Source organism: Orbicella faveolata, unplaced genomic scaffold, assembly GCF_042242905.1.
Source record: "Orbicella faveolata isolate gen_17 unplaced genomic scaffold, um_ofav_v1 contig_34, whole genome shotgun sequence".
In the NCBI taxonomy this organism is placed as follows: domain Eukaryota; kingdom Metazoa; phylum Cnidaria; class Anthozoa; order Scleractinia; family Merulinidae; genus Orbicella; species Orbicella faveolata.
The window spans coordinates 15602699-15615141 of NW_028301563.1; the positions used below are offsets into that span (position 1 = coordinate 15602699).

At 39.8% G+C, this 12443-nt stretch overlaps 1 protein-coding gene across 2 annotated transcripts in view; it reads right to left on the reverse strand.

The window, feature by feature from the left end:
* Nucleotides 1–12443, reverse strand: part of LOC110062853 (uncharacterized) — a 42106-nt gene that overhangs the window by 3728 nt on the left and 25935 nt on the right. For both annotated transcript variants that reach the window (XM_089298922.1, XM_089298921.1), the window contains exons 17-26: nucleotides 9153–9267; nucleotides 8379–8446; nucleotides 7405–7478; nucleotides 6692–6832; nucleotides 5879–5956; nucleotides 5381–5470; nucleotides 4930–5001; nucleotides 3977–4146; nucleotides 2508–2615; nucleotides 766–1083 (exon numbers count right to left, since the gene is read on the reverse strand). In XM_089298922.1, coding sequence (XP_089155048.1) covers nucleotides 766–1083; nucleotides 2508–2615; nucleotides 3977–4146; nucleotides 4930–5001; nucleotides 5381–5470; nucleotides 5879–5956; nucleotides 6692–6832; nucleotides 7405–7478; nucleotides 8379–8446; nucleotides 9153–9267 — 1234 coding nt within the window. The remainder of the gene's footprint in view (nucleotides 1–765; nucleotides 1084–2507; nucleotides 2616–3976; nucleotides 4147–4929; nucleotides 5002–5380; nucleotides 5471–5878; nucleotides 5957–6691; nucleotides 6833–7404; nucleotides 7479–8378; nucleotides 8447–9152; nucleotides 9268–12443) is intronic.

Sequence of the window (12443 nt, forward strand, 5' to 3'; positions counted from 1 at the left end):
CAAGTACAGTAGGAAGATCCTTATCACGCATATCATATTTGTTGTTGGTCATTCTGGCACCACATGATTCAAATGTAGCTGTTTACGCGCAAGTCTGTTGACTGTTTTGCGTGTTGTATATGCCATTGTTCGGCTTAGTTCAGGCAAGACCATGGTTTCGATCCTCCATGTGGATCTCATCAGTTGCCGGTATTTCTAAAATGCTCAGAACGTCTGTAGTTGCCACTTACTAGCGCAACTCTAAACTCGTACAGATGTGAGAATGTGAGACATTTTGCGGCTTGGCACAAATCTATGTTAGCCAATCAGTATTCTCGAAAGTATTGCTCGCGGTCTTTATCCAATAAGGAACCATTATATATTTCCATGCAAAAGCGTGACGTCACATAACACGATTCGTGTCAGCTCTTCGTAGACGTTCCCTCCCTCCCGTTTTCCCTCGGGGGGTGGGTACGGCTACACGTAGGCTAAAGCCGGATCGAAGATCATCAACAACATATTCCGTTGAAGGCAATTCCATGTCGCGTTATTTGCGTTGCTTGTGAAAACGACAACAATAGGTCATTTTCGAGTTACCTTGTGCTTATGTTTCAAAACGAGTCTTCATGTAAAACCTTTCACATGAGAATGAGTTTGATTTCCATGAAAATGACCACGTAGGCGGAATTCATTTCCATATGGATGGTTTCGTACGAAGACTCATTTTGACACCGAGGCAAAAGACAACTCGGAAATGGCCTATTGGTTATCATTGAAAGAACTTACAGCGTTTACGTCGTGGAAAACGAGTCGATGATTCTGAAACACTTCTGCAGCAGTCGTTGGTGGTGTTACATTCTTCTTTTCTTCAGAAGTTGATGCTTCCTTGGAAGTGCATGCATCTTTATCGTTGTTCGTACATGCACCTTTTTCCTCGGAAGTGCTTGCACCTAAGCTCTTATCAATGCATTTATTTACTTGACTTTCGTCTAATATGTCGGAATTGTTCGTATCCTCCATACTGGTGACGTCTTTCGGTTCTTGTTCTTTCGAAAGTAATGACGTGCCACGATCAAGTTCTTCCAAGTACACCCTATAAATACTCTACAAAGACAAAGGACACAGACTTCAGCATTTACCAACTTAACGCTGATAAAGGTAAATTAATCGCCAAATCGGGTTTGTGAAGTAATATATCACACAGGAAAAACCGTGTTTGACCACATTTCCAAACACCGAGAACAGAGTGGAAAATACGACGCGCAGCGGAGTATCTTCGACGAACTTCGAGGTGTTTAGAAATGTGGTCAAACACTGTTCCAAACACCGAGAACAGAGTGGAAAATACGACGCGCAGCGGAGTATTTTTGACGAACTTCGAGGTGTTTGGAAATGTGGTGAAACACTGTTTTGAGTGAATGATAAATGTCCTAAATCAAAACTAAAACTAAGGAGAAAACGGAGAAATAAAATCGTAAAAACCTATGCTAATTAGGATAAGATATCCAAACACTGTCACGGTCGTGATTTCCGTTGTTTAAATACTCGAAAAGTCAGCTTCAAGAACAAGTTTCAAGTGAACAGTCGATGGTATTGTCTGGTATTACAGCCAATACCATCTTGGTTAAACTGACCTATCACTTTCAACGGACCAGACTTATAACACCATCGACTGACAAACACTTTTCACTTGACTCTGAACATGACTTCCGCTGAAGTTGTTGAAATGTCAGTCACCAACAACAGTTCTTTTTAGAATTACCCTCACCCGGACGATCACACTATACGAACTACATATCTAAAAAAAATGATGACTTTCTGTTTTCTTAACACCTATCTGATTGAAAAATGCATTGGTATTGAGAGGAGAATTTACATAACATCACTCTTGAAGTGAAAGGGTACGTGACAAAGCACAGACCCCAAAAATAACCTAGTACGGGCCCTTTGCCTCTGGTTCAGAACAAGTCCTGCTGCAAAACTTTTCAAATGAAAATAAAATCGTGCAGGTGAAACGCATTTTCATTTTGCAAGAAAACTCAACAACTGTAAAAGTACTCACTCGGGGCGGGGGGGGGGGGGGGGGGAAGGGGGCTATCTAAGGTAAGAGGGACGGGGAGGCACTGTGGATTAAATTCTATGGGAGACCAGCCTCGGCGTTGCTTAAGCATAATTTGAACCCTACAAGAAACCATTCCAAAGCAGACAAACAAGTTAGAGCTTTAGTGATAATAACGACACAGACATTGCCATCAGATGCTCCTAGCTGCATAAGTTTAAAGCTCTCACGACATATCTATCTAAAACACCTTAACGCAGTATGACAGTATGAGGGAGCAACCATGAAAGATACCTCCACGAATAAATAACAATTGAGTTCTGTCTTTGGTCTCACGCTAAATGAGACCAATCCAAAACTAGCACCCCTGAACTAGACGACGAGCGTCCCGTCCCTTCAAAATGGGAGATACCCCCCCCCCCTCCCCAACCCGGCCGCCGCTCCATGGGCCCATGAGATTGTATCTTACAAATTTGGAAAAGGGTCTTCTTCTTCTTTTCGCCAGTTGAATTCCAACCACTTCACCACTGGCATCTCCAGTGATCAAGACTTTTGTCCAATCAGACACGGACAGAGTCTGTTAAAAAGAGCAAACCAAACAGTTTTTAAATGCTAGTAGAAGAAAGAACTATTGAATGTTAGTATACGCTAACTGGGATGGTGAATAAGCAAGCAAATAGTGTAAATTAACGAAAAACGTTTTGTAAATCCCGACCGGTGGGAGGCGGACCGGTTTGCTATTTACAAAGTGTGGAGGAGTTGAATTTGGGATCATTAACAAAGAAAATCCATCTTGTGGAAAGGTGGAGGATTTGAACCCGCGAAACCCAGATTACAGGTCAGTAATAGTGATCCCTGCAATTCGAAGCGAGCAGTTTTCAACTGGGTGTCATAAGACCTAAACCGAAGTTATTGTGCAGTTTAAGAAGCTTCGACGGCGACGCCGGCCCGGGGGACAACGTCGATTAAAAAATAAATTAATATTTCACCTACAAATCTCGCGATACTCTTAAGTCATTTAGTTTGTTTCTCTTTATCGAAACCACCTCGAAACTGAATATGGAACACAGTACAAAATTCAAAATAAAAATTTTAAAACTTATCCGTCGTGGTTCACGTTCTCCAGACAACGCAGAATTTGGTCATTTCATGTTGTTGTTTTGCAGAGGACGGCAAAGAAATGTACCAAGAATTATAACACACCTGCACAGCCATTGTTCTGCTCATTAAACCTTTTGTTTAGCGACGTTGCCGTTGCCGTCGTGGATTTCTTAAACTCCCCATTACGTACTCTGCATAATACGGTAAACCAATGAAAATTCATAGCAACTACATGTAGTCAACGCAAAGCAAGTGTACGAGCGAGTGACAATTAGTTTTGGTTTTACTTCTGATTAGATGACAAAATGGCGCGAGTTCTGTTAATATGCCATTTTACAGTTGTGTGCGCAGTTACCTGGCCTATGAATGCAAGTGAGGCTGGAGGTGACCTTGCTTTGATACAGACCTCACTGCTTTTCTCATTTAAATACCAACTAGTTAGCATAAGAACAACATGATTTACAAAGCAAGAGCAGTGAGGTCTTTATCAAAACAAGGTCACCTGCTGCAGGTGACCTTGTAACACCAAAGCAAACGCAAATTACTTTCAACACTCATGAGAAAACCGCTCTATGCTTAATGTTCTTCTTGGATTAAAATCGGAGCAACTAATTAACTTGTTAAAGTTCTTAGTTCTATCCATCTTGTTGACTTTTATTAAAATTTACTTTATAAACATCCTCATGGCATTTATATACAGTGTCCAAAAGTTTGTCCGAAATCTTCAATAATTCGTCCGAAAATTATTGCTTTGAAAGTAAGCTTTCAAAAAATTAAATAAGTCCGACATTGCAAGATTCCAATGTTCATAGTTAAAATTAGTCTCTACATACATACCCAGATTGCACTATTGTGAGCGGTCGCCAGGCTCGTTAGTCGTTCATCTTTGGTGCTTACAAAAGTAAAAAACCTTGCAACACATGGATACTTCAGATTCTGGAAAGAATCATCTTCACAGCCCACTATAGAACCAAACCCAACAGACCAGTGAAGCTCATGGGATATTCCTGCAAATAGTTGCACATAAAGATCATCGCAAACGAAACAGAAGTAACGTCTGCATACGACCAACTCGTATGAAAAAAATAAAAAATAAAAAAAATCATAGCTCCTCTTCATGTTTTCCCATTTTAGCGAAAGACAGGTTTTATGGGAGCAAATTCTGCTTCAGAGAAGCAAAATACTTCTGCTATCTGCAGAAATATCTTGTTTCCGCCGCAAATGTTTCCTCGTTTCCGCGCCAAGGGAACAGCTTTGGGGAACAATGTTTCCGCGACGATGTCCTAAAATTAACTATCGGACTTGAATTGACTATTTCCGAGTTGCCTTTTATCTCTGTGTCAAAAAAAGTCAAAGTGTGAAACCATTCATACGAAAATGAGTTCTACGTACAGGTTCATTTTCATGCAAATTAAAGTCATTTTCGTAAGACTGTTTCGCACTTAGACTCGTTTTGAAACAGAGGCACAAGGGAACTTGCAAGTGGCCTATTACGCATGGCTACCTGCCAAAGATGTGGGTCAATCGAACTTCTTGGTATTGGCTTACGGTCGTGTTTGATGCTTTTAAAACCAATCAAAATCTAAGCAGGCGCAATAAGAAACAAAGACAAGAGGAACGGATTGGATCATTCCACTCATGGATCGCAATGAATCACTGCGCATCCCACGTGAGGAGAAAAAAAAGTAAGATGAAAAAAACTTCAGAAATATTTTGACGCCTTGGTTTATTAGAAAACATGAACTTCTCCTTGCACGGAAGAAAGGTAATACTAAAATTTGTTTCATTACCTCGTTTTAGAACAGTTACAGGCTTTAAAGGAGAATTGAGATTCCATATTTTGTACCATCGATCGTAGCTACCTGAAAAACAAATCAAATGTTCACATCAGGTTAACAAAATGTTGGTCCTATAAGCGATTCAATCAGATTAGATGGGTATTCGAATAAGAACTTATCTGAGCTTGTCTACTAGCAACTGCAATCTGCTAACCAGTGACCAAACTCTCTTGGCAGCAACTCGTAGAGCTGCCAAAAGAGCTTGCTCGTCACTTTTTTGGGAAAAAAACACGTTGATAAATTTACTCTTCAGCGATATGGTCATATAGGGAATAGTTTTCTACAAGACGCGAGTGTTAAACTTAAAATTCTTAATAGGCTTATGGTCGAGAGGTCACACGTCTAAACCCCTGACCACTCTTGTACCATAATGCCTGCACAGAGTTCCGATGTCGTGGTCTACCTGTGACAAGGTACTCTGGATATTGAGGGCACCAGGCCAAGTCTTTGACGACCGATGAATTGGCTGCAATGTGAAGAAATGGAGCTAGACCTGCGAAGAATGACATCAAAAGCACACTTTCAAAACAAACTAAAGATAAATGATTCTGAGTACACTCACACAAGACGTTCAATGTAAAGAGTTTATTGAAGATGCGTCAGTCAGTCATCTGATGCAAATGCATGTAACCTATTTTATTTCCACACATTACAGCTATTGGTTCTAAGAATTAGAACTTGTGCTACGCCAGATACGAAAAACCAGTAAAGGCCAAAAAATATGTGGAAACGTTTTCCTCATCTACATGTAATGCAGCTGCACGACACTTCGAGGAAAGGGTTTTCCACAATTATTTGTCCAAGTTTTTTAAACATAATCGCAATCATAAATAGAATAAAGTGGGCGAATACAAAGACCGCTAGACCTATAATGAAAATAAACAGAAAGTCTTCCACTCACGAAAAGTCTGTGTTCCACCATCCATTGTTTCCTTTAACAATGGCGACTCTTTCAAGAGATTCCAGATTGCTACAGTCCCTAAGAAGAAAAAATAATGTACTTTAATATGAAATTTACTGAGGACTTGGTATCATCTTCTAACAACAAGCTTAGAACCGGTTTTTCTCATAGCATGTGGTATGTGACAAACAGAACTGCAAAAGGTGCAGCTTTGTGTGTTAGAAGAGAAAAGAAAAAATATTAACCTTATATGAGATCGTGATTGAAAAGGAAAACGATGTGAGGATTATGGCCTGGTTTTCACCTCGACATAAGTACAGACATAAGGATGACGGTAGTGATAATGCCCACAACACAAGCAGAGGCACAAGCAGAGCAAAAAAGAGTTTTGTTCTTCTTGTTCTTCTGCTTCTGCTTATGTCAAGTGAGAACGCGTTGCTGTAAGCATAATGATAGCATACGTCTGCCACCTTTTTTTACTGTATCAAGCAGGCATGGAACCGAAAATACGGCAATTTTCCATTCTGCGCATGCCTACGTGCTTATGCTTGTGCTGTGGGCGTCCTCACTATATATATAAGTAGGTGACAAGCCGGATAGACATGTTCAAAGTCAAAAAGGTGTCCAAAGCATTCTTTGCAACCCATTTGTGCCTCTGTCTTATCTCCTCTAGTGCATGTTCATTTACAGTGACTTGAAAAAAAGTCGCTTTACAAACATATTTAATGAATTGTATTTCATAAATTATTTTACTTCCGGTTATAAGCTGGAGTCATTTTACTAACAGTAGTGTAATCTTCAAGCATCGCTCACCATCAGAAAAGCCAGTGGCAATCTTCTCATGAATGGCACATGGGAACCATTTGGCACGCCAGGCTTGGCCACTCTCCCCATTGTAGGCCACGCCCAAGGCACATGGCATCAACACAGCATGAGGAGTGGGACTCACTATAACTGAATATCAACACGAATTAGTCAAAGGCTTAGACAAAGCATGCGCTTACGGAAAGCGATTATAGAATGCGCTTATGGAAGCGCTTAGTAAAGTGCCTATAGAGAGTATGCACTTATAGAAAGCATGCGATTGGGCTGTGCCTTGACGTTTGACAGAAACATGGACACGTTTCCCACGAGATATTTTCTAAGAGACATTGAAACATGTGTCTGGGTGTCGGAGAGTGCTGTAGAAACAACTGTGAAAGTATTTTGGGAGAATTTTCTCATTCTCAAGTCTTTGTAACTCTGTTGAAATCCGTCCGTCTCTTTGTTTGTCTGTCTTAATGACCTTAATAAGTACTAATTTTACATTCACCGAACATCTGCCATCAGGATGGCATCGTCAAAATCAGAAACTTAACATAATTAGAAAATATGCACGCAAGCAATAAGAGCTTAGTTTGATGGAGGGCGTGGAGCAATGATCGATCCACTATAAGAGAGGACGACAAAGACGATAAGGAGGGAAATTATCCCGCAATTGAAAAGTAACGATAGATATACTTCATTCTTATTTATCGATATTTTACCAGGAGGATAAAGGGACTGCTTGTCTGAATCCGCGGAACCCATAGCAGAGAGTAACGCTGACGGCCAGGGAATACTGCAACAGAAATAAAATGTCGTTAGCAAGGGTTCCATTAACGTTTCCAGCAAGAAGGCATGTGGTTTTCACAGGCAGGCAAAACGTTTTGAACTGAAATTCTTTATAATTTTCCTCTAGATGGTCAAACCAGGCAGGCAACAGCGTCCTCACAGCCGGTCGTCAATCCCCCGTAGGAAAAAAGATGGCGACTGGTACATTTGTCAATAATTCTTAGCGGACGTAAACCTTAACAGCCGCCATCTTTTTTCCTACTGAGGATTTGCCCAGTGCCCGGCCCTTAATGAAACCCCTGGTCGTAAGTGACTTGTAGCGAGTTTGTAAGGAGGGTGGAATCAAGAGCACCGCTCGGAGACTCTAACCACAGAGCTACAAGAGATTGGTATCCAGCTACGTCCAAGATACCCTTAAGACAAGTAAGGTCAATGGTTCAAATGTGATATTAAGCATTACATAAACTAATTAAAACAATGGCCATGCTTGCGCCTTTGCTTATGTGCGCTATGTTTGTTCTGTTCATCCAAGTTAGCCTAATTCATATGCAAACACTCATCCGTAAACTTGGAACCACTTTGTACATTTCTACGGGGATGTTCCGAATAGGCCATATTCGTATCTTCGGTGTTGGACTGAAGCTAGCTTATAACTGAGGCTAATGCGGGGAGTGTTTTCAAATGCAAATGACATTAATCTCTTTTTAATGACATTCCTCCGCATGAGCCTCCATTCCAAGCTAGTTCCAGTCCAATACCGAGAATACGAACTTGGTCTACTGGGAAACGTTTGCCCAAACTGAATTCCAGACATCCTTCACCTTTATATGCAATTTCTCGTAGATCAGGTGTATTCAAGTATCTTTTACAAACGTTGATCAAATTACATATGGATAAGAAGTTGTACCTCAAAATACGAACCAAACCATCACCACAAGCTAAAGCCATTACCCCAAGACGTGGAAGAACATCTGTCTAATAAAAAAAAAATAAATAAATAAAAAACAATATTCATAATAAAATAAACTGCACTGGGATTGAAATCTGGTGGTCCCATCTCCTCGACCGCGTTGTGTAAAAAAGGCAACTGGTCAGCATCCCATCAGTTGGGATTCTTACTAGTTTATGTTCTATTTGCAGTACATGTATTTGTTTATTTCCAACCTCCCATAATGTGTAGCTGAGAGCAAAAAACCCAGTATGGTAAGATTTTGTTTTCAATGCATTTGCCTCTAACTTTTCCTGTAGACTTTTAGTCACCTTTAAAACTGACCACACAGCTCTGGTCTCAAATGGTATCTGCAAAACAAATCGTAGTGGCCATCCAGAATTTGGCCTCTTTACTTAGATTCGAAGTGAGGAACTTGAGTATAACGTTTTCCCCTTTCTGAAGCAGTGTGAAAATATTGTCCCAACATAGTCCTTAGCGAGCAAGAAGTGCATTTAATCCTTTGTACTGTATCTCATAGTCAAAAACATTTCGGTGTGTGTTACTAATGGTTCGTTCAACTATCACATAAGGGTTTGTTATAGGGAAAGGGCCAGTGTCTTCATAAAATGCCCAGTTTCACGATTCGATTCAAGATTCGATTGTTATTTCTGAGTGGATAATTGACCTAACAGACTTCGTTATATCATTGTTGTGCTGTTTTATTTTATTTACGGAGGTTCAGGTACATACTTGGTTTTTCATGGACGAGGCAGGCTCCCAAGTCCCTGATGGACACCAGCTAATGTCCCATATTGCACCGTAGTCGTGTGCAATACCAAGCACCAATGTTGGTTTTGAGCCTGACCTAATGGAGGAAACAGATTGGGAGGTTTTTAAACAATTATGCTGAATAAGAGCATTGATTCCTTGGAATCACAAGTCACGACATTCTGAAACCAGAATGCTTCGTCTTCCTACTAAGGCCCAGTTCAGACGCCAAACTTTTCATAAGCAGAACTTAATTCGAGTTCGGACCAACCCAAATTATCAAAAGTATATGCTTGATGATTCAGACGTCGAACTTAATTTGCAGAACTCAATTTAGTTTGAACCAAAACACTTCAGAATAGAGAAACTGCTTGTAATATACGTTATAATAATATATGCATTAGATTCGCCACATGGAAAGTTCGACGTCTGAATCAAAGCCGTTCCAAAGCCGAAATTCCCAGCTGAGCTAGACGGGAAGAACGGCTGAGCCATTCCAAATTCAAATAGCCGTTCTTAACTGATTCAGAGTCCGAACTTTTCATGTACTTAATTCAACGTATTAGGTTCGGCGTCTGAAATGAACTTGAACTGGGGCTAACAAAGTTTCCTTTTAAAGTTTGTCTTCCACCGCTGCCATCAGAAAAGCTAGCATGTGCATCTATTTGTAAAATCATACAAAGCTTTGCCAGTGGCATCCATTGTTTCGTGTGAAATTAGAAAGGCAGCGGTCGATCCCTTTCTCAATTTAACCAATCATGAAAAAGGCTTCATATAAATGTCCTCCACTAATCAATTAATAACACTGGAGAAGTTCAACGTGACTTAATGTAGTTTCGAAAGAAACTGTTGCGGTGCATCAGCAACCAAGTGAGACAGACTTAGGTGCTTCTCAATTTGAAATTGATAAAGGGAAATTCAACTACCACAGCAAACTTGGCGTACTGACGTGTGTTAGCTTTTCGTCTGAGTGAACTTGATCCGACTAAGGCTAACACTTGAAGCGTCAGCTTTCTCGGATTCGCTAAGGCTACACATGGTTGGTATGTAGCACCTTTCACATATAAGCATAATATATTGTTTGGATGTAAGAGCCCTTTATTTAACACAGAGATTCAGAAATACTCCAAACTCATAAGCTCTTTAGTTACTAATTTCACTAAGAGTCTATTTGGAAGTACCACATAAGACATTGGAATGACTTTGCGTGGATTTTAGTCTTATCGGTGTCACGGTGTTCGTTGAACATTTGTTTGTTTGTATCTATTAGAGCTCTTTTTTTCTGTAATGAGCACCGCTTAGAAAACACCATACTCTATATCTGTAGCATGAAAGTTTTTAAGAGCAAATGTCTACAAGAATCAAAAATAGTTCGGCAAGGCTCGGAAAATCGAATTTGCCCTACTGCTGTATATAAGTAGGCCTTAGTAAAAGTAAAAACGCCAAGAAGTTTTTTTCTTCAAATGTCTTGGTATTTCCGGAAAAAAAAGGACATTGTCGGTTTCACGTCCAGACATCAATCTAACGAGTCCTAACTGGGCTGAAAATTGACCATTTTCCTTCGATTCGCATTTCGCAACTATTGAGCACAGAAAAGTTGTAATACAACCAACTTATTGCAGGCCTATTCCTTGTCCAAAAAAGCCCAGTCTTAAGAATATTGGATTTATCTAACTATTTAGCGGTAAACAAAACGAAAGTGTTCTCCAACGATGAGTTCGTCAGTCGGTGAAAACAATTGTCATTTTGACCATGTGCCATGTCTCGGAATTCCAAAAGATTTTAGATTCTAACTATACTAAGATAGGTCTTTCAATATATGTAAAGGTTTAGTTTGGACAAATGATTAGGCACTCGTCAAAACATTATTCAAATCATACACACAAAAAAAAATCAAAATCACGCCAGCAGTCGAAAGCGTGACCAAAAGTACTACCATTGTTTTTGTCATTAAATCACTTTAATTCCAAATGTCACAGGAATATCAGCATGAATTAAGCATAAACCAACATATATATGTTTACCTTAGCTGGGTTATCATGTCTTGATTCTGAGTTAGACTGTCAAACAACATTCCTATCCTGCCATTTCAACGGTGTTCCATTAGATTTGCATAACCTGTACGCATTCGTCTGGTGATTTTGAATTCCACAAATCGCTCAATATTACCAAGTTCCTATGCAAATGTTCCTACGTTTTCCGTTTTGTTGTTCGGTACAATCATTCAACCTGCTATCAGGCAGAAATCCCCAGTAATTGGCAGTAACAAATAAGTCGCCATCTTCGATGGCTCCGCGTCTCTTGTTTGCATATTGTCCAGCAAAAGTCTTTGCACACAGGGTAAGGGTAGAATTATTTCCGAAAGAAAAAGCGTTAGAATTTTCCAATATCTTGATGTTAGTTCCAATTCAGGGCCTCCTTTCTTAGGTAAAGCGATAAAATGCTACACACGAACCAGGTCTTTGTGGCTTAAAATTCCAACAAAGAAAAGTAACTTTGTTAAAAGCTCTGAAATCCCGACCCTCACCCCCATGTAAAATATGTTGTAACGCACGGGTCTCGGATAACACATCTTCAATCAAAATGGAGGACTTTCAAACGTCTTCAAAATGGAAACCCGAAAGTCGCACGTGGAATAACGCTTTAGCAGCTACTACTGGCTTAATTAAACGACACAAATAACACAGATAGATGACACATACATGGGACTTGGTAGTAACTGTTTTTCTTTGAAGTCGAATATGAGTACTGACAAGAACGCCGCTGAAAATTATATGCAGGGAAAGAATCAGTTTGCGAGATTCAGGATATTACAAACCGAGGTAGGTGAACATGCTGTTATTATGTGTATGTCATTTATGCTGCTTGGTAATGCTGACGTTTCGAACTGAAGTAATATGCCGATACGATGATTACGATGATGATACTTTTGGTCACGCATTCGGAAGCTGCTGGTGTGATTTTGTGTCTTTTGTGAACGATTTTGAATAATTTTTTGACGAGTGCCTAATCATTTGCCCAAACTGAACTTTACACATATTGAAAGACCTATCCTAGTATAGTTAGAATCTAAAATCTTTTGGAAATCCGAGACATGGCACATGGTCAAATTTACAATTCTTTTCACCGACTGACTAACTCAATTTTGGAGAACACTCTGGTTTTGATTACCGCTAAATAATTAGATTAATACAATATTCTTGAAATCGTCCTTTTTTAGACAAGGAATGGTTATGCAATAAGCTGGTTGTATTACAACTTTTCTGCGCTCAA